The 25,884-nt window shown below is 39.1% G+C and overlaps 1 protein-coding gene across 2 annotated transcripts in view; it reads left to right on the top strand.

Moving 5' to 3' along the window:
- Positions 1–25,884, top strand: part of BMPR1B (bone morphogenetic protein receptor type 1B) — a 379,571-nt gene that overhangs the window by 320,530 nt on the left and 33,157 nt on the right. For both annotated transcript variants that reach the window (XM_058667033.1, XM_004590553.2), the window contains 2 exons: positions 16,143–16,302; positions 25,661–25,763. In XM_058667033.1, coding sequence (XP_058523016.1) covers positions 16,160–16,302; positions 25,661–25,763 — 246 coding nt within the window. In that variant the 5' untranslated portion in view covers positions 16,143–16,159. The remainder of the gene's footprint in view (positions 1–16,142; positions 16,303–25,660; positions 25,764–25,884) is intronic.

Below are 25,884 nucleotides of genomic sequence, written 5' to 3'. Positions count from 1 at the left end.
GATAATTTGTTACCTATAGATCCTCACTAAAGACTGTGTGCTGCATGCATGTGTGTGTCAAAGGTTATGTAAAAACATAACCTTTTGAATCAATTAATATGATTGATAATGAATTTTGAAAGTATAGACTGACATGTTGATTCTGAATCACCAGTAAACATAATCAGAAATCCAGAACCTTTAGGTTATTTTTCCAGTTGTCAAAATTTCTCTAATCTTGTTCTGGAACTTACTCATTTATGTAATGACATGAAATCATTTCCTATTTTTTAAATGTATAACATATCACACATATGTTCCTGTTACTATTTAATAGACATTGTAAATGACAGATATAGAGTTCTTTTTTTTTTTAATAGCATGAGCACTGATAACTTCTGGCTTGAAAGTGCTACTGGGCTAGGCTGGTTTTACCAGTGGTAAAAAGTTATTTCGATTTCTTCAAGACCCATGGCCATTAATGTAAGCCTGTTATTCTTAAGCGTTTGCTGCTGATAGCCTCACATTTAATTTTGTGTATACTAACACAATTTTCATGATATGCCAAAACTTGCATACGTTGGTATCAAACGTGTTGTTATTCTACCTGTTGTGTTGTCTGTGAAACTGAGCAGAAGTGATGATATTGGAGAAAACATGAAAGGTTGACGAGACTGTGCCGGTGGCTTGCTATTACCAGCACTGATCCTTGTGAACAATGCCACCACGAACTAGAGCTAATGAGATTTGGGGTGCTTTAGAAAAGCAGTTAAACTTAGTGTAATGCTCCTTCAGAGAGCTTGGTAATGCCTGCAGGAATGTGTGCACCCACGGATCCGATTCCGGGCTCAGTTTCCACTTCTTTCAGGAGTTGACATAACACACACCTGTGTGTTCTCCTCCCGGACTTCACAATTGTTTTGAAAAGCTTCTGACATCTGGAAGTGTGAGAAAGAGCAGATTTTGATTTGTTTTCTAGCAAGTAAGAAAAAGAAGTTCTGTTTGTTTGTTTTTTAACCCATATATGGCCCATGCAGTGAAGGTCTTGAAATGTCTCATATTCTTTTGATAATCATCTTTGGAATAAAATCTCCTAGGATTTCATGTTAGATTATGTTTAGTGTTTTCCTTGAAGCATTTTAACATGGCACAAGTAAATATATGTGTATTTATTTACAACTGGATATAAAACGTTACTTGCATTTTGTGTTGGAGGAAGTTGTTTAGAAATTCTCGTAACAGGAATGAAAGAGAACTCCTGCTTCTTGTTGGAGGGAGGTATCTAGAAATAATATGTCTCTTAGTTGTTATCAGTGTAGGAATGGTGGTAATAAAGCAGATTGACCCAGTTAGCTTTACCTTTTCCATAATGATAAAGCTTTCCCTGATAATGTTTATTTGCTCAGCCACAGTCCCAAATGCATGTTGACGCTGAAGAGAAAAATGACCAATTTCAATAAATTTGCTTTGAACATTAGATTTGTCTAAAATGACTTTTTTGATAATTGACTCAGTTTGTCTTTCAAAATACATGTCACAATACCTATTTTATTCATGTAACAAAACAAAATGTGCAGTGTCTCTCTATGCCAGAATTTCCAGTGTCCCACTTGGCTTTTATGAAGATCACAGATTTTTCTTCTCAAAATGAGGCTTCACTTGGTTTGGCATCCACAGCTTATTTCTTGCAATCTATTTAATTGAGTAGTTTCTGCTGTTTATCCTAAAATGCAGATAAATGGCTTTCAGCACACTGTTTATAGTTGAACAGCTCCTGAAGTGAGTCAACATTATCAGCAGCAGTCTCCGTGTCATAACTAATGATCTCTCTGCTTATACTCTTCTGCTGCTGGGGAGACGCTGAACTCTGCGGAGACAAGAGCCTGGCACACTTGGGGTGGGGGGAGTGTTTGCTGTGGAGCCTGTTGGTCGAGGCTCTCCCCCTTTATGAGTGTGAAACGGGAGGAGAAATTCATGGTTTTATCATGCACAAAAGCTGTCACATCACAAAGTGCTGTTTTCTAATAGCTGAGGTGGTAAGTCAGTAGGCAACATGAAGAAGGAATTTTCTTTATACCTGGTTACTTATTCATGAACACAATTTGGATACTATGCAGGCTATTTGACTTGATGAGAGTTGGAACTGCAAGGAAATGCAACCGGACTGCTAAGGTTTTGATGACGAAAGTCAATGTTGCTTGTCTCCAAAGGGAGATAGAAATAAAGGACGTCAATCACTTATATAGAGAGCCTATTCATTCTGAAAGGGTGTGATGCTCTTTCTTTAGAGGCAGAAACAAGTAGGAAACTTGAAGTGTGGATCCACAGGCTTGCTGAGCCTCACAGTTACTGCTAACAAGCTTTTCCAAGCTCTGATTATTTTCTGAGTTTTAACATAGACAACAGGACTTTCAGCAGGTAAATGATATGATGCGATTTAGGTAAAACATCTGATTTGATCTCTTGTGTTCTTTATGAATGTGGCAAATCTGAAGTGGAAGACAATCACTGACTTTGGTCCTCATGCTAGCATCATTTGGGAGTACTTGGTTGTTGAAAAAGGACATGAATACGTATGCTCATATGTATCATATACATGTATATGTTGGTGTGTGTGTAAATATTCTTATCCTGAGGGTGAAAGTTAAGATAAAATGCCAGACTCTTAAAAAAACTCAGAATAAATAAACAAAACACATAGATACATCTGCCTTCTCTGGAGATGGCTCAACAAATAGAAACTTCTCAAGAAAGGCTTGGGAAGAGATTCACATTTTTCATGGACCATCTTAGATTACTTCTTAGTTGTTCCTTTTTGGGGAGTGGCTGTTTGCCTTTGCTGAGTACCACTAATAGTTGAAATATTTCAGAGACAAAGAAAGAAACATTTTGAACTCGGAATAAGATGGATAGCTGAGAATACAGTTGGCGTAAATCATAAGATGCAACTTGGATTAAAGAAAGTGAAGAAACCAAATTTAAGATCAGCTCAGTAAGACTTTGAAGACTAGCCAACTGAGGCTACTGAATAATTTTACAATTAAAAAATGAGAAAGCAATGTGCTTTTGCAGAATATCACTGAAAACTGAAGCTGTGGTTTTACTGAGAGGGACAGTTTGAGCAGTTCCGGTTGCAGTGTTCCTGTATGTGCCCTCCCTAGATTGAAGATAACACAATTATTGCCATAGCCGGGCTTCAGTTCACAGCTTCCTTTAGCGTTTCTTCCCAGAGGCTAACACAGTTGTCCTTTGGCCTTTTGCTCTCTACCAATCGAAGCAAGTAGATGTGGAGTCAGATTTTTACTATTTAATGGCCAGTTAATTTCGGAAAATTTCTTTCTTTTGCCTGAGATTATCAGTACTCTGTGTATTCTGTCCACATGCATACCCAGGACTCAGTTCAACCATCTTGCTTTACCTTGTATGCACCGAGTGAATTAACTGGCGAGAGGAGGAGAATAGTAACGTGCTGCTTTGTGGTCCATGTTCTAAACATTGCACTCACTCTGTGTGCCTCAGAGTGGGTCTATAGATCCAGCTTGAACTCTAACCGTTCCATTTTGACTGTAACAGGAAAAAAAAATTCAGATTTGAGAAATTATGATAAGAGAGAAAGTGCCTGTGTACACAGGAACTTCACTCTGCTGCTAGTAATGCATGTTTTATGTAAATACAAAGATTTTTTCCAAATAAAATTTTATTCACTCTTTATCTTAGCAGCTATTATATTTTTGTTTAAACAGAAAACAACAAGGATATATTATTTAATGTAAGTATCTAAAATACACATTTTGAAATTGATGTATTTCCATGTCAGCTATCTGTGTCTAAAATTATTTTAGGAGAGAGAGAGAGTGAGTAGTTAAAATCTGCTGTTTTACTCACCAGAATACCTGTAACAGCTTGGGGCTGGACCAGGCTGAAACCAGGAGTCAGGAACTCTCTGTCATCGAGGAGCTGGGCCTGATCACTTGAGGTATCACCAGTGACTCCCAGGGTCCACATTATCACCAGGGACTCCCAGGGTCCACGTTAGTAGAAAAGTGCACTCAGGAACCAGAACCGGAAATTGAATCCAGATACTCCAATGTGGGATGCTGGCATCTTAAGTATGAAGAAAATCAACTGCTGCCATTCAAGAAAAATAGTGGGCTTTTAATCCATTTGGTATTAGCAAAATATATCTGGGTGCACATTTTTTTGATAAATTTTAGATTATTTGTTGAAAGTGGCATAGTTACTAACCTGGAGGATGGATGGTTTTGTGGTTATGTAGAGTATGAAGGGAAGTAGAGCAGAGTTTTCGGTGTGAGTGAACAGTCAAAAGCCCTGTGAAAACAAAAGAACAACTACAAAATTGGAAACTTTTGCACTGGACTCTGCAATGACATTTGAGGATCTCTGAACACATTAGGCATTGCCTTACAAACAGGATATGCATGATAATATTCCTTCAATGTGTTGGAAATTGCTAGCAGTTTTATGCAGCTTTTAAAATATTTTATTTTGATTAAACCATACCTGTCGAGCAGAATAGTTGCATCTTAAATGTAAACTTTGTATCAAAAGTTTAATGAGCCTATCTCTGTGATATAGAGGATTAAATAAAAGGTAAAATTAATGGCAAGCATTGGTTCTTCTACTTTCCCACATCTTGATTGATTCCAAATTCTAAAATGAATTGGACATTCAGTAAAGGCAAACCTCTTTAAAGAAAGATCTCTGAATGTTTGTGTGGCTGATTAATTTGTGAAACTGTACTTATGTTAAGACAAACTTAGGACATTGCATGTGAAAATACCATTCTGAATGTCAAAAGGATGTTATCAAAAACTAGATTTGTGAGTTCTGACTTGATGAATTCTAGGTATAGTTTTGGACTTACATAGAAGCAGAGGCAAATTTCAGCCATCTGGAAATGTTACACAATACATTGTGGTTAGGGAGTTCAGGCTTTTGTTTTCTGCTTTTGCTTCCACGATTTCTTTTCTCTCCCACCTTTCTACTGTCATATGCTATGGATGCCGAACACAGCTCGGTCAGTGCCTGACCGGAATAATCTCCGTTGCCAGTTTATAATCAAAGGGAGTGCTGAGAGAAACAGCTGAGCTGTATTAGGCAACCACAGCCTGGACTGCATTTCTCAACTGCTGAATAACACATCACAGGTGCAGGATTAGTGCTGCCTGTGGTGCTGGGCTTTTTAGTGGAAACCCCTAGCGATGCTGTGCCTCCTGCTCATATCTCAACCCAGGGAACCCGGCAATGATCTATCAGGCATGCACAAATCAAAAGGGAGTGGTGGGAGCCGCTTGCTATCTCACGGAGACTGTTTTCCTCCTCCAAAATATGTAGGCGAGATCAGCAAAACCCTCTGGCACAGGGAAAATATGTTAGAACTTCATGTTTGCTGCCACAGAGGGCAGAATAAAAACAGTTCAGGGAGCTCAGTAATTTAATATGCAAAAGTCACATGTCAGAAAGCACAGTGTTGCTGAACTGTTCTGGCATTGCATGACTTAAAGTTGCTTTGAAACTTGGGAAGCACTTATATTATTCTAAGTTTGGTATCATGTGCTGGAGTGTCTGTCTGCCCCTACACATTTTCCAACCCTGTGTCATGGTTAAAATCAAGTGTTATGGCTGTGTGAAGGCTTTGTGGTATGATTCAGTTGTTTATAGCATTTGACATTATGAATTGTTTCCCTATCCATGGCATCTCAATCTAAAGTTATAGATGAGAAAACTCAAGGTAGCTTTCTGACCAATGATTTAAAAAAAAAAAGAAATGTACAAATGTAAACTAAATGACTGATGTTAGATCACATTAATGTTCTGTAAATAGAGTTTATGAGTCATTCCTTTTGTACTATGAATGTAATCAATTATTAATTTGAACTCTAGATTTGGGGGAAAATGTCAATATAATAATTCTCAGCAGTTTTGGTATCTTCCTTAGAAAGCTTTTTTGTGAAACATAATAACTTCAAAACCAATTTACATGGATAGCACCGCATGGCTTAGCAGTTTACTTCAGTTTCTGCTTCTCTTAAAAGTTTCTAGTGGCTACCAAACTTAATTTAATCAGATTTAGTTGTAGTGCTTTTTGTTGCTGCTTATTATTATCGCATATAGCTTCACCAGAGTCAAATCTTTTAATCTGTCAGCCATGATAGTTTAAAATAGTGTATCTGAAGCATATATCTATATATATTTTAATAAAAATGACATTACATCGGAGCTAGCATTGTTCTTGTTTATTTTGGGATCAGTGTGGACCTTGGCTAACTATCCTTTCACCGCTCTCCAATTCGAGAATACGGTGAGGATTAGAAACAAAGAGATCCTAAATGCCTTCCAGGTTTTGTTCTTTGAGGATCTAGGACAGCATGAACACGGCGATTTGGTTTCTGATCTGTCTGGCTTCATTGCCACTTGTTTCTACATCTGAATCTGTTCAAAGCAGCTCCTCACATCAGACTCTCTTGGCAGTGCTTTGCAGAGCTTCAGAGTTCGTTTTGGTGCGGTGGCAAGTTGAACCTCTACTTCAGTTAGCTTTAGAACTCTGTGAAGCAGAGCCCAGGGAGAAACTGCTGAATAAAATCATAGCTTCTGGCTTGGAAATCTGCCAAGTTCTTGTTGATTCTTTGACGTTATTATCAGAGATCGTAATTTAGCTTCTTTTCCAACAATGCAGACCTGAACTGACACATGAAATATTTTAAAATGCAGAGACATTTCTAATTTTAATTATCCTATCATCATTGATTATGCTATTTTGTGGTCATAAGATGCAGCTTAATGTTAAATATCTTTGAAATTCATGGTTACTTGCTTTTCAGTTCATTTGTGTGTGTGTCTGGATCAGTGCTTTTATTAAAGCATGTTATAACCACATTATGTTTTACAGTATTTTCAAAAGTTTAATTGTTACTGTTTTCCACGATCCGTTTTTGTATAGGAATTCCCCCTCTGCTTCCCCTTCCTCCCTCCCCACTCCCCCACCTACTGCATTCCCTCATAGCAAGACAGTAGCACAGCCCTTTAGTACCAGTTGCAAGTTTAACATTCTGCTATCTTAGTGTATCATGGCACTGTAGATAAGGCAGTGGTAGGAAATGTAATATCAAATTGTCAGGGTATTTTAACTATACCATAGGGAATCCTCCTTTTAGTCGGGCGTGGAGACGCCATGTAATTTCACTTCCCAGTATGCCAGCCTCCATGACACAGTTCATCTATGAGAATATATTTCTACACTTCTTTTTAGTTTATGTGTGCATTGAATGTTTCTCAAAATACAAAACTGTAGTGAAACCTGAGAGAAATGCTATCTGTTGTTAAATGTAATGAAACATAAGAGAAAATGTTAGATGTTAAATGTTGCTTTGTAGTTAAACTTGGAGAGTTTCATGGTATTGTCCAGAGAACTTTAATTTCCATCATAATCAATTGTTATGCTTACTTGGATGCATAACTGCATATCAGTTATCTTGAAACAAATAATTTAGATAGAAATGTTGTCTGTTGCCATTTATGAAATATGTTTTTCCTGTTTTGCATAAATCAGGAAAGCATTTATATGATTGAAGCTTTTTTTCCCATGGATTTTCTATAATCTCTTTATGGGGTTTTAAGATGTTGAAAACTTGTGCTGCAGTGCAGCCTGATGTGGTAATGAAAGTGCGGTGAAAAGAGAAGCAATTATTAGTGAGTAGAAACATTGATGTATGTCTTATATATGTCTTAGCCTACTTGCTGTAGAGAACAAGTGCATCTTTTACATTTAAATTGGAATGCATAGAGAAGGCGTAATATATCCAGGTATGAAAACACAATGTAACATGCATCTCTACTTCCACACAAAATATGGACTCCCAATGAAAGTGTTGGACATATCTAGACAATTGGATAATGGACTGTGTGACCTTGTCTGTACCAGCAATGTTGAGGCACACTTAAATAGCAGACTGATGGAATTGCAACTACTTATGAAAGAATGTGCTGTTGTGACAGTATGGGAAAAATCAGTCGAGAGGTTGGAACTGGGGAGTGAAGATTCTCTGATTATACAAAATTGTATGAAAAAAATTCAAAATTTAAAATAAAAATTAAAAGTTAATTTGTTTCTCTTAACCTACTCATTAATATCAACATTAAGTGGGTGAAATGAAAAGCTCGCGATAGTTTGCTTTTGGTGCCTGTGTTTTTGATGAAAGGTAGTGGCTGATTGCTGCTCCTGTAAACAATCTTCTTTGTTCTGCTTTTCTATCTAGAACTTGAATTTGACAATATATGTGGCATTGACATCTATTTTACTGTTTTCATGTACTGTTTTTTTTTCCTTTGGTTTTCCATGTGTAGTTGATTTGTCTTACCACATTCCACATGTAAGTTGCTTTGTCTTTACAGCAAGGTGTTGATTTTACTGAGGGCTCTGTCAAGTATTCTGGGACATAATGTTACATAGACGGGCTTAATGGTTATTTGCTAGTTAAGTTAATGTACTACAGGAAGAAAAGTTCATAATAATATATTAGTCATCCTTCAACAAATTTTCAGTATTTTTTAAACCAAAAAGCTCTGTGTGTACATAGACTTCTGCTTACAGTTGTGTGTCCCAAGGAAGGCAAAGTAGAAGAGAGTGAAGAAAAAGAAGGAGTAATTGAAAAAAAAAGAATCAGGAAGGGGGGAAGTGGGCACAGGGGAAGGAAGGAAATTAAGATGGAGCGGCAGAAAAGAAGCTAAAAAAAATTAAGTTGGCAAAAGAAGTGAAAACAAAGAGTGGAAACCAAAGAGTGATATGTGAGCTTCGTCGGCAGAGAAAAGAGCCGTGATTTGCTAGTATTGAAACCTGCTGTGTGGAGACAATTCTGGTAGGTGCTGACTTGAATATTCTTCTCCACTTCTCACTCTAACGATAGCACTTCTCCTTGTCTTCTCTAAGAATATCTAGCATGCTTGGTGCGACAGCTTGGTAAGGAAGTAGCTGAGCTAAGATTTGAATTGATTTATCTCTTTTGTTTGGCATGCTGGGCAAGGGAAGCTTTCCTTATCATTGCTTTGTCATCTGATATTCCACCACCTACATAGGATTTCCAAGAAATTGCCACCAATGTACTGCCTTGTCCGTCTCTCCTCCGATCTCACTGCTGAAGGAGAAAAAGCCCCAGGCAGGTTACATCACAATCACCTAGAAGAAACATCCACTTATTTCTTTACATGCTATTTAGCTGTGGTATGTTTGATTGTATTTTGTTATTTTCTAGAAGAGTTTATGTATATCTTTTTTATTAAAAAAAAACCATTATTTGCATTGTGTTGGAAAGGCAGACACACACAGAGTGACAGAAAGAGGGAGAGAGAGAAAGGAGAGAAAAAGAGAGAGGAAGAATCCTGTATTCACTGATTCAATCTCCAGCTTCCCAAAACATGAGGGCTTGGCCAGATAGAAACCTGGAGCATGGGACGCCATGAGGAGGTCCCGTGCAGGTACAAGAGACCTAAATATTTGCGCCTTCATCTGTTGCATCCCAGAATGTATTAACTAGAAGTTGGATTAGAAATGGAGTGACCAAGACTCTTAGTTGGCACTCTCATATGGGACGCAGGCTTCCCACACAGTGGTTATTCCACTGCACCACACTAATTACCACTGAATCCCTGAACTTTTTGTTAAATGCTTTTTCTCACTATTGTCTCTTTCTCCTTCCATCCCTATATACTTTCCTCCCTAGGATATTCTGAAAGCAATATAGAAGATAATGTATTAGAAAATTTTATTGTATAATGAAAGAGGATTGGCAGGGAAAATGAAATTCAGACATTTTGAATTGAAAAAGTATATCATTTAAAACTGAGTTAAATGACTCAAAGTTGTGAAAATAAAATTAGGAATTTATTTAAAGGTACTAGTCAGTGTTATTAAAGGTTATTTTAAAACTTAGTATTATTCTTACTCTCTAATGCAAGAGTTGGTCCTGTTGTAAAATAGACTCCTTTTAAACAAGCACATGTGAGAATTTAAACTGGTTTTAGTTGAGACAGAAAATAAGCCTTGGTTCTCACGGTGGGGAAGGGAGAATGTGGGTCCTTCTTCAGCTTGTTGCTAGCCAACTTAGTACTTTGAAAATTTTGAACCAATCTACATTTTAATACAAGATACTTCAAGTACAAACTTGTGTGATATGAATTGCAGTCTCTCTTCTTGCTCCTGTCTGCCCTCTACCGTAGGTAGGTGGGATATAACAGTGAGGAGCTACAAAATTTTGTTTTACATCAAAAATTTAGGAAACAAGAGAAAAGGGAGGATAGATACCTAGTGGAAGCTGTAACACAAAATAGTCATGTTTTTCTATGAATTTTGACAATAGACATTTGAAAGTGCATCATATATTAAAGTATAACTTTCCTTGCTTTGTTTCTGTTATTGCTAGACATTCCCTGTTTTAATGTGATGTGGTTCTGATATTATCTGCTGTGACACTAAAATAGTATTTTATATCAGAAATCCTTCTGATGTTTATGAAGTGTTAAGTGTGCTGCTGCCAAAAGAAACAATTTAAGCATCGATAAGATTTTAAGTAATATAGGAACATTAATGATAAAATATAGTTAATGCAAAATTGTATCCTTAGTTTACCATATTGTGAATAATTTTTCTGGGTTTTGATGTTGTTCTTTGCTTTTTGTAAGATGTACAAAGAAGACACAGTAATAGAAAATGATGTGGAAATACTTTAAAACCAAAGAGCCGATTTATTAACTATGTACATCGAAACATGAGTTGTTAGACACTATCTAAATGAGGTTACCGGCTGTCATTGTCCACTGCTTCCAGATATTTAGATGAAACTGTTGTAATTCTGCCATATTTTCTGTAGAAAGAGATGCCATGCAAGTTGTGTGTATTTGAAAATATGAATATAGCAGCAACCTACAATTAATCAAACATATTCAAAATAGCATTCTGTTTACCTTTGCACTTGCAGGAGACTGGAACTATTATTGCACATTGATATGATGGTGTTTAATGATACTTGATTACTTTGTGTGATTAATGAATCCTTGTTTAAATGTGAAAAAGATTTTTTTTAAAGATTTTTATTGTTATTGGAAAGCCGGATATACACAGAGGAGGAGAGACAGAGAGGAAGATCTTCCATACGATGTTTCACTCCCCAAGTGAGCCGCAACGGGCCGGTGCGCGCCGATCCGAAGCCGGGAACCAGGAACCTCTTCCAGGTCTCCCACACGCGGGTGCAGGGTCCCAAAACCTTGGGCCGTCCTGGACTGCTTTCCCAGGCCACAAGCAGGGAGCTGGATGGGAAGTGGAGCTGCCGGGATTAGAACTGGCGCCCATATGGGATCCCGGCGCATTCAAGGCGAGGACTTTAGCCGCTAGGCCACGCCGCCGGGCCCTAAATGTGAGAATCTTAAGGAATACTTACTGAATATGCCTCCTATAATTTTCTAACCAGAATATTTTCAATTTTCAAATGGCTAGCACATAGTTTAGTTATTATTCATTAACATACATAGATGTGACTCAGTGAAACTGATCTTGTGGCTTATTTGCAGCCTAGCAATTTAGTGGTTGACTAAAATTTGAGAACCAATTTAGATTTACTTTCAGAAGTCTTACTTATTATAATGGTAGTAATTTGGGCAGTTACCTACCTATTTATGTTGAATCTAATGTATAATGTAGCCAGCTAAGCTAATGCATCTGAAGTATCTATCAGTTCACGAGCTAACTTAGTCAATAAAGCGAGGAGGGAATCAGTTGAAGTGGCAGAGACTCTGGAAGAGAGAGAAGAGAAAAATGAAATGGGCTCTTGCAACTGTGACTAATTTTTTGTTCTTAAGAAAATTTCAGGGCCCGGTGTGGTGACCTAGTGACTAAAGTCCTTGCCTTGAATGCACCAGGATCCCATATGGGTGCCATTTCTAATCCCGGTGGCCCTGCTCCCATCCAGCTCCCTGCTTGTGGCCTGGGAAAGCAGTCAAAGACAGCCCAAAGCTTGGGACCCTGCACCCGCGTGGGCGACTCGGAAGAAGTTCCCAGCTCCTTGCTTTGGATCAGCGCAGCTCCAGCAGTTGTGGCCACTTGGGGAGTGAATCAGCAGATGGAAGATCTTCCTCTCTGTCTCTCCTCCTCTCTGTATATCAGACTTTGCAAAAAAAAAAAAATCTTAAAAAAAAATTCAGGCAGTTTTTTTTTCCTTCTGTTTTTCTGTAGTTTACTCATTCTATTGCTAAACACATTTTAAAAACAGTTATCTGGAACTCTGTTGTGAATTAGTAGTTTTGTGGGAATCTGCTCAATAGCTATACAGGGATTATCTTATGTGACTTTTTAGTAGAAAAATTAAGTTTTGACTGTATTCATGAATATAAAACCAGACACTAACTTATACGTAATTTCCGTTATGGTTATATATATATATATATATATATATATATATATAATATATATATATATTTACAATACAGTGGATTGCTAGAGAAATTAATGCAACACAGAGAAAGTTAGCAGGATCATTTCTGTATTTATTTTGAAAACAGGTACAGTAAAGAAGGTCATCTGGGAATGTTTTTGAATGTTCTATGCTTCAATGTGTTTTCACTTAAATGAAAGTTTGGATATTCATTTTAAAATAATTATTTTCCTTTATTTATACCTGCAAAACTAAATCAAGTAAAATGAAAATTTAGCTAATAAACTTTTGGCATTAGTTATATGAGTTAACTAAATCCAACTCTTCTGCATTTTAAACTGGCATTTAAAAATTGTATATTTATAAGGTTCCATGTGATATTTCCGTACGTGCCTTAAACAAGTTATTTCCAATCAGGGCAACTGTAACTATTTCTTCAAACAATTCCTTTTGGGAAAAATACTGAAAGATTATTTCTTCTAGTTTTTTTTTTAAGCCAAAATATGCAATTCTTCATCATAGTCATGAAATAGCAGAACTTCTTCGTTTATATAATTTAGTTGCTGCTGTTAACCTCTCCTTAACAGTCATTCTCTATCATTCTCCCTGCTTCCGGTAATCATCATTCAACTCTTATATGAATCATACCATATAGTACTTCTCTTTCCGTGCTTGGCCTATTTTGCCTAACATCAACACTTCTATTTCCCTGTAGTTGTTGGCAAATGACATAATCTGTTCCCTTTAAGTGGCTGACGGATATTTCAACGGAAATGTGTGCCTCATTTTCTTTATCCATTGTGAATACACAGTTACCTGTTATTACCATTTCTTTCTTATTGTGAATTCTGCTACCATAAACATGGGAGTACATGCATACCTTTTGAAAGAGTAATTTCATTTCCTTTGAATGTAGATCCCTTGGTGGGATAGCTGGATCACACAGTTAGATTTATGTTGTTTTTGAGGAATTGCCATGCTGTTTTCCACCAAAGATGAACTAATTTGCATTCCAGACAGCAGTGTGCGAGGGTTGGATTCCCATTTCTCCACATCCTTGTCAGCAGTTGTAGCTTTTTCTTTTTTTTTTTTTAAGATTTTTTTTTTGTTTTTCTGTTTTTCATTTTTTAAAAGATTTATTTATTTTTATCTGGAAGGCTGATTATTTATAGAGACAAGAGAGACAGCTTAGCCTAAGCCTATCCAAAGCCAGGAGCCAGGAGCTTCTTCTGGGTCTTCCACCTCGGTGCCAACGGCTCAGTACTGGAGCCATCCTCTGCTGCTTCCCCAGGCCATTAGCAGGGAGCTGGATCAGAAGTGGAGCAGCCAGGACTTGAACTGGCATGTGCAGTTGGGATGATGGATCTGCAGGTGGAAGAATAGCCGGCTAACACACTGCGGCAGCCCCTGATGTTTTTATTCTTGTGATTTGTTACAGGGAAAAGATAGGAACATTCATATAGGATGTGTCTGGTAGATTTATTTTTTGGGGGGCCCGGCGGCATGGCGTAGTGGTCCAAGTCCTCGCTTTGAATGCGCCGGGATCCCATATGGTCGCCGGTTCTAATCCCGGTGACTCCACTTCCCATCGAGCTCCCTGCTTGTGGCCTGGGAAGGCAATTGAGGACGGCCCAAAGCCTTGGGATCCTGCACCCGTGTGTGGAGACCCGGAGGAAGTTCCTGGCTCCTGGCTCTGATCGGCACAGCACCAGCCATTGCGGTCACTTGGGGAGTAAATCATCGGACAGAAGATCTTCTCTGTCTCTCCTCCTCTATGTATCTGACTTTGTAATAAAAATAAATAAATCCTTAAAAAAAAGATTTATTTATTTTTATTGTAAAGTCTGATATACAAAGAGGAGAGATAGACAGCATGATATTCTGTCCAATGATTCACTCTCCAAGTAACTGCAATGGCAGGAGCTGAGCTGATCCAAAGCCAGGAGCCCAGAGAGTCTTCCGAGTCTCCTACACAAGTGCAGGGTCCCAAGGCTTTGGGCCGTCCTCGACTGCTTTCCCAGGCCACAAGCAGGGAGCTGGATGGGAAGCAGGGCCACCGGGTTTAGAAATGGCACCCATTTGGAATCCCAGCATGCAAGGCAAGGACTTTAGCCACCAGGCCAATGAGCCGGGCCCAGCAGTTAGTATCTTTAAATCTTTCTGGTAGTGGGCCTCCAACTCGAGTGAGGTGGTAATCCATTGTGGTCTTGATTTGTGTTTATCTGATGATTATGTTGTTAAGTATTGCTTAATTTACATTTTGCCATTGCTGTATTTTCAAAGAATATGTTTAGATCTTTCTATGTTTAATTGGATCATTTGTTTGAAATATTAAATCATTTGAGTATGTTATAAATTCTAGTTATTAACCCGTTGTCAGATATGTAATTTGCAGGTCTCTTCTGCTATTTTCTGTGTTGTTCATTTCCTCTGTTGATAGATACCTTTGCTAAACAGAAACTCTTTAGTTTGATGAAGTCCTTTCTTTCTGGCTTTGCTTTTGTTACCTGAGTTTTTGGGATCCCACACAAAACAATTTTGCTTATTCAGTGTCCTGACCCTTCTCCCCTAAGTTTTTTTTCTAGTAGTTTCAATTTCAAGTCTTACATTTACGTATTAATCTATTTTTAGCTAATATTGGTACATGATATAAAATAACAGAAATAAATTCATTTCTCTTTTTAATTTCATTTTATGACACAGGTTCATAGGCTCTGGGATTCCCCCAACCCCTCCCCCCATATTGAATTCCTCCATATTGTTACAGTAGCACAGTTCATAACCAGTCATCATTCCTTCATTGTTGGCATGGACCATGCAGAGAGTCTAGCAATTCTTTTTATCTTGATTGATGTATTTTTATTTGAAAGGTAGAGTTACAGAGAGGTCGGTCTACCATCTGCTGGTTCACTCCCCAATTTGTCACATTAGCCAGAACTGGGACAATCCGAAACCAGGAACCAGGAGCTTCTTCTGGGTCTCCCACTTGGGTGCAGGGGCCCAAGGATTGGGGCCTTCTTCTACTGACTTCCCAGGCCATTAACAGAGCTGGATTAGAAGTGGTACAACCATGACTCAAACCAGACATTTATGAGCACATTGGATACTATCACTGCAGGCAGAGGCTCAGGCTACTATGCCATAGCACCAGCCCCTTAATTCTTATAGCCAGTTTCACAGCATCATTTATTGTACCTTTTTTTTTTATCACCTCTGTCAAAAACCAGTTGGCTGTTGATATATGTGTTTTTTGTTAAAAGTTGGTTTAAGTGGAGACAAGATGCGTATGTTATGAGATCTGTTTTAAATTAAGCATTGATCAAGATGGCAATCTTATTTGTTGACACATTTTGTGTGAGAGTTCTTGTAGGAGTGCCTGAAGTATAATAGGTATCAGTCGAACAGACAACCTTAGACTTGAGGTCGGGTGTGTATTATTGTCTCCATTTTACTGATAGAAGAACGAGGGACAGCTAGGTTGTTTATGAAGCTAACAGGATCATCATCTGGACAGTAGCTAAGCCTACCACTGAAGCTGTAGTAACTTGTACCACAGATGGTGGAAGCAGCAATAAACTCGTAGGTGATCAGTTCTGCAGGTGAAATATGATAAGAAAGGCAGGTCTGTCGAAATATAGTGTTGTGCTGAGTTTTTGTCTTAGCCCGAGTTTTGTAGACTGATTGTATCCTAGTTTCTGAATTCTCATCCTCTTTCCCTTTCAGCAAACTTCCTTGATAACATGCTTTTGCGAAGTTCAGGAAAATTAAACGTGGGCACCAAGAAAGAGGATGGTGAAAGTACAGCGCCCACCCCTCGTCCAAAGATCCTGCGTTGTAAATGCCATCATCATTGTCCAGAAGACTCCGTCAACAATATTTGCAGGTTGGTAGTATATTTGACTGCAGCCTAGAGTTAACAAGAAATTCTTGTATTTTGTCAACCCCAGAGCCTAGTGTTGCCAAGCAGGCATTGTGGAGTATAGTGGCCGATCTTAGTAACAGTCAGAGCTGTGCCTTTGCCTGGAGAAACACAGAGCTGTGTCATACCCTGAACTGCTATTCTCAGGGCCTTGCTCTCTGCAGACAGCACATAGGTATGTAAACACAGGGCACAGGGCCAAGGGCCAGGCACACTGGTTTCCTTTCAAAAGACCGGGTCGCCACAATCAGTACAATAGCAGAGACTGTCAGATCTTGTGTAGTGTTTCTTGTATCACCCATTCCTCATTCTGCTGAAGCTAGTATTTTGGAAAAAAATGAAGTTGTTGGAAATATTCATATGGTGACTCAGGGAGAATGAATGGTAACAGAGCTTATGTGCAGCCACTTAATGTTAGAAAAGACATTGTTAAAAAATCCAAGAGCGTCAACTCTCTGGTTGGTCGTCATATCCTTTTAAATGGTGTATAACATTTGCTAACAGCTTGTTGGTGTGTTCTGCTCACACACCTTTCTGTAGCCATATCTACCTTGCTGATCACTGTTGCTACATTTGCCTCCTAGTTGTGGAGAGTGGTGGGTAAAAGCCAAGGCCTCATTAAGTCAGAGTATCAAGGATTCATGGATACATCAGCCAGACAACAGTGGGCCTCAGAATGAACAAGTCACAGTAGGACAGAAGTCTATAGAGTTCAGGGACTCACACGGGGGATGGGCTGCCAGCTGTGGAGTCCAGAGGATAGGCTAGGCAGCCTGCAGGGGCTTTAGCAACTAGGAAGCTGCATCAATAAGAATTGAATGCTGTGTTTCCCCCTGTTGCTTTCTGTGTGCTTTATCTTATGTCTGCACTAAGCAGCATCTAAAGAAGGTTGTACATGCAAAAAATTTCAACCCTGAAATTTAAAGCCAAGAGTTCTTGAGAATCTGGAACTTAGTGAGCATTGACATTTTGGTCACTGTGAAAGATTCCTTTCAAGTACATTTGAGCTATTGAGGTGATCACATCTATGGTATTTTCTAAAACTCTCTTAACTTCAACATTTTTGTCTGTTTTCTTTATAAATCATTGAAGTGTCCTTAACTAGTTTATGAGGAAGTGCGGGGAAAAACACATGAACTATTGCAGGGGAAGTTCTCTGTTGTGGAGAAAAATGTGGTCTGTTAAAGGCCTAGTGGTTTCCTTAGAGTACAGAGAGTAGGAAGGATATGGTAGATGGTGAGCCTCCAGCCAGGAAAGGAGTTCTCTGGCCTGGTAGGCTGTCTTGAGAATGCTGATCTGGCTTGTAAGAGAATTTAAAGCTACTGGACATGGGTGTTTAAACAGGAGTATTCATGGTTGTTGGCATAATATGACTTATTTTGTTGAAAACATTGTTTGCTGCAGAATATTATATGTATTAGGAACAGAATAAAGTTAAATCAAGGCTACTTAAAATGAAAAAGTAAATTCAGCAAGTATATGAAAGAAAATTGGGCCAGCATTGTGGCTTAGTGATTTCAGCCACCAGCTGCACTACCAGCATGCTGGTGAATGCTGGTTCCAGGCTTGACTGCTTCTGAATTCAGGTCTGCTCTGGGATGATGTGTCTAGAAGGCAGCAGAAGATGACTCATGTCCTTGGATCTTTGACAACTCGGTGGGAGATCCATGTCCATCAGTCATGTGCCAACCAGGGCCTTCTGTTTTTTGTTTGTTTGTTTGTTTGTTTGTTTGTTTTCACGAAAGATAAAGCCAAAATTTTCAACCTCCATTCCTGTGAGTCTACATTCTTCTCTTGGCCTTCCATGTCTTTCTGCAGCTGACTATAGCTAGAAAGGTTTTCCTTCTCAATCAGCAGTTATACTGTTATATTGATGAAGTAAATTGAAAATGAGGCATCGGGAAGTTGCAGTGTGAGCATTTGGTGCAATGATTGTGATGCCTACATCTCCTATAGAAATGGTTGTATTTTTGTACTAGCTTAGCTTCCTATTCCAGCAGGTGACAGATGATGTGGATGAGTCCCTTCCACTCACATAGAACACATAAGGATTGATTTCCCAGAACTCCGCTTCAGCTTGGCCCAATACTGGCTGTTGCAGGCATTTGGGGGTTGTCCAGAGACTAGAAAAGATTTCTCTCTACCTCTATATCTGAAATGAAATAAAATGTACAGGTTTTTAAAAATAAAAGTAGTTAAACACATGCTTATTTTTCTGTTACTTTTTAGCTTCAACAGGCATAAATGTTAACTCTAAAATTGTTCTACAAGCTTCCATTTTTGCATTAAGCTCTTGGCAGACCAGTAACCAGTTTGCTGGCCTGCAGTAAGATATCCCTTAAATAATTCAGTGCTAGACGTGCACTCCTGATAAAGCAACATTGAGAAGATGGGCATGTTTTCTTATGCTTGAGATGAGGGCTGATGTGATCTGTCTGGCCTGTGACTGCTTACCAGGCAGGTGTCAACCAAATTGTTCCAGGTAAGCAGCACATGGTAACTCAGGTGACATTGTCTACATTTAGGGGTAGACACCTCATCATCAGTTATAGTGCCAGTGAACACCAGTGCCAGTGTAAATCTTGGCTTGATTGCTGTCAAATGTAGATCTGTCTGCTTCCACAAATCCACAGTCCCCGCTGCATATGGCATGCGCATTAGAGGATGTAGTATAACTATATCATACTTAATATCTTCCTCTATATCTATCTCCTCATCATTTCAAAGTAAGGGGTAAAGCATTGTCCTGTCTTCCTTAAGATAATGTCCATCTTCTGTTGGTACCATTGGTTTGCACTCTCCATTGTAATCCTTCCAGTACCATTGTCAGATTCTGTGTCTAGAACCACAGACATCACTGCGTGCTTGGAATCCTACAAAGTCTTCTTGAGTGGTTCTTCTTCCTTGAACTTGATTATGCTGATGTTTCATTTCATAGTCCTGTTCCAGCAAGTCCTATCTAAAACTTGTCATTCAGTGTGACTTTGCAGATCTCCCCTTATTTTGCTTGACATGATCTGCAGTGTCATCTTTATCCCAGTCTCATTCCCTTTCTCAAGTTCTTCTGAGTTCTCTTACTAATCTGCTCATATCTGAGAATTATTTTGTCTCTTTTTTGAGGGATAAGATTTAATACTTAACTCATTTCAACCAAGAATTCTCCTGCCTGGCAAGTTTTCAGAATTTACATGTTTAATAAATCGAATTGTGTTTGCACAAAAGATGTGTAAATGACACTAGGCTGCATATACGAGGAATTAGATAAGCTTCTAGCTATGTATCTAGAATAGTTACAGGGCCCATAAGAAGGCATGGTGGCTTTGAGCTTTTTCACAACGTTTCTGTTAACCCTTTTAAAAACTCTTGCTCAGAGCCATGGGCTGAGTTTTTAAATGGTTGCTGCTAACCCAATGTCTCAGAATATTTAAAGTGCATGGTGTTGTCTGGGTGTGTTTATATGTCTTACCTTTCATGCTGAATCTCATTGTAAGCCATTGAGGGTTTTCTACTGGTACCCTTCTGTCTAAACATTGATGTTCATGGTTCTTTTGTTTTTATAGGAGATGTTTATTTCACACCATTGTACTTATGAGAGTGTTGGATCCTCTACTAGAATTTTATTTGTATGGGACTATGGCTTTAATGTCACTTATGATATTTTTTTTAAGATTTAAAAAAAATTAATTGGAAAGGTAGATTTACAGAGAGAAGGAAGGAGAGAGAGAAAGATCTCCCATCTGCTGGTTCATTCCCCAAGTGGCCACAAAGATCAGATTGAGCTGATTGGAAGCCAGGAGCATCTTCTAGATTTCTCACATGGGTGTAGGGTCCCAAGGCTTTGAATCATCCTCTGTTGTTTTCCCAGACCATAAGCAGGGAGTAGGATGGACAGTAGAACAGCTGGGACGTGAACCAGTGCCCATATGGAAATATTGGTGCTTGAAGGAGGAGCAGTAGCCAATTTAGCCATTGCACCGGGCCCCACTTACAGTGTATTTTTAAAAAAAGATTTATTTATTTTTATTGCAAAGTCAGATATACAGAGAGAAGGAGAAACAGAAAGGAAGATCTTCCATCCATTGATTCATTCTCCAAGTGACCGCAATTGCTGGAGCTGAGCCAATCTGAAACCAGGAGTCAGGAGCTTCTTCCAAGTTTCCCATATGGGTGCAGGGTCCCAAAGCTTTGGACTGTCCTCGACTGCTTTCCCAGACCACAAGCATGGAACTGGATGGGAAGCAGATCTGCCGGGATTAAAACCGGCACCCATATGAAATCCCGGCATGTTTAAAGCAAGGACTTTAGCCACAAGGCCACCACTCTGGGCCCTACAATGTATTTTTAAAGCAAAAACTTCATTTGTGCCTCTTAGTAATCACAAATGAGAGTGCTGAATGGGCCAAATTCTTTTGTTATATGTAGGAGAGAGCTAATAATGTAGGGATCTGTACAGGGCACAGAGGGAAAAAGGAAGCTAGCTGATCACAGGAAGCTAGTGTTTGATTTTTCACACAGTTCCATATGAAATGGATTGGAGTTAAGAAGGCAAAGTCATGCTAGAACGCTTACTTAGCATTTAGTCTATACAGTGGACTGGGGATGAAAATGCCAATCCTTATTGGGTATAAAACCTGAAACAAGGGACTGGCACATGGCATAGTGGGCTAAGCTTCTACCAAAGTGCCAGCATACCCTACGGGGAATCAGTTTGAATTTCATCTGCTCTGTTTTCAGTCCAGTTAGCTGCTTGTGGCCTGGGAAAGTAGCAGAGGATGGCTCAAGTTCTTGGGACCTTGCACCCATGTGGGAGACTAAGAAGAATCTCCAGGCTCTTGGCTTGGGATCAGCCATATTTGACTGTTACGACCACTTCCTATCCAGCTCCCTGCTTGTGGCCTGGGAAAGTAGTGCAGGATGGCCCAAAGCTTTGGGACCCTGAACCCGTGTGGGAGACCTGGAAGAAGCTCCTGGCTCTTGATTTTGGATTGACTCAGCTCCGACCATTGCAGCCACTTGGGGAGTGAACCAGCAGAGAGAAAAATCTTTCTTTCTATCTCTCCTTATGTATGTAAAAATGCCTTTCCATGAAAAATAAATTTAAAAAATAAACAAGATAATACATCATTTGATATGGGTGCTACAAAAGGATGGGTACTAGTGACATGTTCTTGAAGATAAAACATAAAGGCATTTCTCACATTGAGGTGCCCTCCTAAATATAACCTCACCTTTCTCTGATACAGTGACTTGTCAGAGGACCAGCTGGGGCAGGTGATAGTAGAGCTACATCTATTTTTACCACCTTTCCCTCTAGCACTGTGGCTATCCATTCATCATATATGTTGAGAAGAAAACAGAAGTGTCTTAGGACTTCTGTAATTCTATTACATTGATCATGTTTGTTGACTTACTTCCAAATTGGTAGAAAACATTTACGAACTCACCATTACATCCCTACTACTTGAAGCCAAGTGCTACCCCCTCCTCTAGGCTGGGCAGCACAGACCCCCTCAAAGCCAGACTGCATCATTCTCACCCTGGTGTTTACAGCCCAGTTGTGCCTGAGGCCTGCACAGTGCAGGTCATAGTGTAGACTAACAAAACAGGCTGCTTTCAGCTCTTCCAGTGAACAAAAAGCTATGTGACTTGAACATAGCAACACTAAAACTTGTGGGCATCTTTGACGTTTCCTGTGACAAAAGCTGGGAGAGTTAGTTCCCCTGAGTGTGAAATAGATGACTTACTTGATTTTTTATTGATTTGAAATGAAGGGAGAGAGACAGACATATGTGTGGACAAACCTACGTAAATCTTCCATATTGTGGTTCACTCACCAAATCCAGCAGCTGCCGTGGCTGGGCCAGGTTGAAGCTAGGAGTTGGGAGTTCAATCTGAGTTTTCCATGTGAACAGTGATCAACTATATGAGCCACCACCTATGGCCTCCCAGGAGGTGCTTTAGCAAGAAGCTGCAATTAAGAGCAAAGCCAGAACTCGAACCCAGGCTGCTGTGAGATGCAGTTTTCTCAACTGGTAACTTCATCACTTTGCCTGAGGCCTACCCTGAAGTTGATTGTTTATAAGATGCAGTATTCTCACTGGTGTTTAACTATATGGTTTAAGAGTAACTGTCCATTTAAAACTAATTGATCCTTAAAGGAATTTTAAAAGAGTGTTTGCTCACATACTGAATTGGGTAGTGTACCAATTAATTAAGAGAACTTATTCCTGGCAGACAAATGTACTGGAGCAGGTATACTCATTCAGGTAATTAATTTTTGTTAAGAGCACATTTCAACTCATGCTTTAAAGCCCCCTATCAGCCATTGAGCAGAGCACATGACGGTTTTTAAACTAGTACCTTAAAATTACTTTATAGTTAAATTAATCTTCATAAACATCTGTTCTACTGGGAGGGAAAGTGCTATTGTAGTCTCCCCTCAACCATGCAAGCTGTTTTTGTGAACAACTCTGAGGTTTACAGTGTAGAGCCAGCATCTTAGAAGAATAGTGCTCAAGGAACCAAAGCTTTGACCAACCTTATACACGATGTACTTTCGTTGTAAGCAAATGCTGTAGTGCAGTTCTGGACACCTATGAGGTCGGTTTGTAAACACTCTGCAAAAATTAATGACAGGTTGAGCTCCAGAAAGTTGTGTTCAATCCATTTGATCTGAAATGAGAGGAAGCAAGCCTGGCCACTTTTGGACACATTTCTGCCTATAAAAAGTATTACTTGGTTTCTCAAAGCTTTCAAACAAGGACACCTGGCTCTTGCCAAGATGTGTGTTCACTTAGGCACACTGAAAATTCCATTTAAGTAGTGAAGCCTCCAATGATCTTTCAAATGTTCTAGGCACTCCTTTGCTTTTGGGATACTGGGCAGTCCACTCGAGCATTTTAACCAAAGTTTGATTACCACTACTGAACTTCACATACCCTTTAAATTTTCCACTGACCTTTGCATTCATAATCGTTATCACAGTTAAAAAAAACCCTCAGTAGAATAGCACTATATTCGTGTAGACATCTCATTACCCTCAGTTTTGCCTGCAATTATTCAAGCTATGACTTCCTTCAAGATTCTTTCTTTCTTCTCATCAACTCCAACACCCTAGGAATAGTTGCTAGCCAGCTGTGCATATAAAACAGTGAGTACACATGGAAACCACCCATCAGTAGCTTGTTCTGATGAACTATTGATAAAATTTCTTTGTGCAAGCCAGAAGCCATCTCGGCAGGGTGGGTTGGGTTGTTGTTCCACAGCAGGAATACTGCTTTGTTTCTATTTGTTTGCTTGATTGAGAATTACAAGTTCTCAAGTCATCCTTAAACTTCTGTGAAGACAGTGCTACTTTCAGTTAACGTTTCTTGCCAGATAACCTTTTCAGAGAGAAGCTCACAAATTATTTCCTGTGTCTTCCAAGACATTGAAGCAGCAACTATCCAACAGCTTTACTTATTAGGAAATTCCTATTTTTTCCCCTGTATGGATTCTTACAAATTACTAGAAGTACATTTCCCTATATTTAATCATGAGTAACAGAAGCATGTGATTAAGAAGAAATTGGTTTCTGAGATGAGTAAATCTTGTGCTCATGAATTTCTCACGCCAGAAAATTAGGATAACTCTTATTCCTGATAACTGCTAAGTTTTAGTTTTGATGATAAATCCAAGTTATACATAACTTAAGCATGTACAAAATGAGTAATAGCATCATGTGAGCATCACTTATTCATATTGAAATAAATTTCCATTGACCAATTATTTTATAGATTACTTCATTCAGTGTTTACATGCTGTACATTTTCATAGTAATATAAGTAAATGGCTAAAAAAAAAACCCAGAGAACACGTAACAAGGGCCTTTGGGAGGCACCTTTTCCATGTTCATGGATTTCACCTTGGTCTAACAATGAGAATTGTCAATGGCCCTTCCTGGCTAATTATTCTTATGTTTTAGTTTTTACTGTGCTGGTTTTTATAAACTGAGGTATTTTGGATCACTTGAAGTTTATAAATCAGATAAACAGTTCTTCAGGGTGTTGATGATAACTGAAAGACTAACATAGGGCAGAATGCTGCTATCACTAATACAGAATAGACTAACCCAGCCACCACACCTAGTACTAGCGCAATGCTGTTTTCCAGGGCCTTCTAGGCCACATTGCCATGTCTCTCTTGGACACCAGGTGTAGGAGATAAAAACAAAGGAGCTACCATTTTGGACTTTATTAAGACATGCAGTAGCAGTGCTGTATTGCTTCTATTGGGAATTTGAAAGCAGTCATCACACCAGCTCGTGAAGGCAGTGAAATCTGCTTACAGATGGTTCTGCATGTAACAATTCTAGCTTCCCGTGTGAGTCCCAGGAGGCTGTAGCAGGAAATATGTGGGAATGAAGGGAGAGAACTTTGATTTCAAGGCCTGATCCTTTGACTGTGTGGGTTTTGACGTTGTACACACTTCTTTGTTTTTCGTCACTTCAGCATCCCCGTCTGTAAAACGGAAAGCTTCCTTTCTTTTCATCGCTACTGAAATGGATGTCAAAAAATTAAGTAAATATTACTTTTAATAGATTAAAAAACATTTGCAGAGAAAATGTAAAAATGGTTTATTTGCTTTTGCTGGTTTGTGAATGTGCCTTCTTTCTGGTATCATTGCTTAATCCCAACCCAACCCAGGCCTGCACTGCTTACAGCAAAGCAGATTGTGTTGATGTGACAAGCTTTGCCCAGAGGCAGCGGTGTTCAGTACAAAGCTTTGCCACCTCACTTCTGCTGCCCTGTCTTCCACCTGTCCTTAGTGTTTGTGCCCTGGAGAGGACTAAGTGTATTCCACTATCTCAGGTCAAGTGTGACCCGCAGAAACATTCTACAGCAAACTCTCCCCTTCCTCTACATCACCATATATCTTTGGGAGATTATGCATGCCGCCTTAAACCCTTATCCCATAGAATGCTGTCTTTCTCAGAGACTTGTCTGGATTTGTCTAGAAGACTGATATCTCTGTGGGGATCAGAGCAAATTCCGTCATTAATAGAGATGGTCCCTGCTAGCAAGGCATGCTGCCTGTCACGTGGCTATTTTGGATCCTTGCTTCTCACAAGTTTCTAAAGGAGATGCTACCCATTGTTTTTAATGGCAACTAAATCAGTTTTTATGAAACTAGATGGTAACAGATTATAGCCTATAACTAATCATTGATCTTGATTGTGATGAAACAGATGATATACAACATTCATTCACTTCTTCCCTGAATGCACAGGCAAGCATGCATTCACGTTCCTTCTTTTCTCTCTGAATCTCTCTCTTGTCTTCAGCACAGACGGATATTGTTTCACAATGATTGAAGAAGATGATTCTGGAATGCCCGTGGTCACTTCTGGATGTCTCGGACTAGAAGGCTCAGACTTTCAGTGTCGGGTAATCTGATCCTACTTTGTAAACTTCCACGGGCTACGTTCCCAACAACTCAAACAACATAAAGCAGTGTTTTGCTTATTTTTAGTTGTTTAGAAAAATTATGGAAAATTCTCAGATGGTC

The sequence above is a fragment of the Ochotona princeps genome, chromosome 7 (genome assembly GCF_030435755.1).
Source record: "Ochotona princeps isolate mOchPri1 chromosome 7, mOchPri1.hap1, whole genome shotgun sequence".
Lineage (NCBI taxonomy): Eukaryota > Metazoa > Chordata > Mammalia > Lagomorpha > Ochotonidae > Ochotona > Ochotona princeps.
This window is presented reverse-complemented; position numbering and strand designations above follow the sequence as displayed.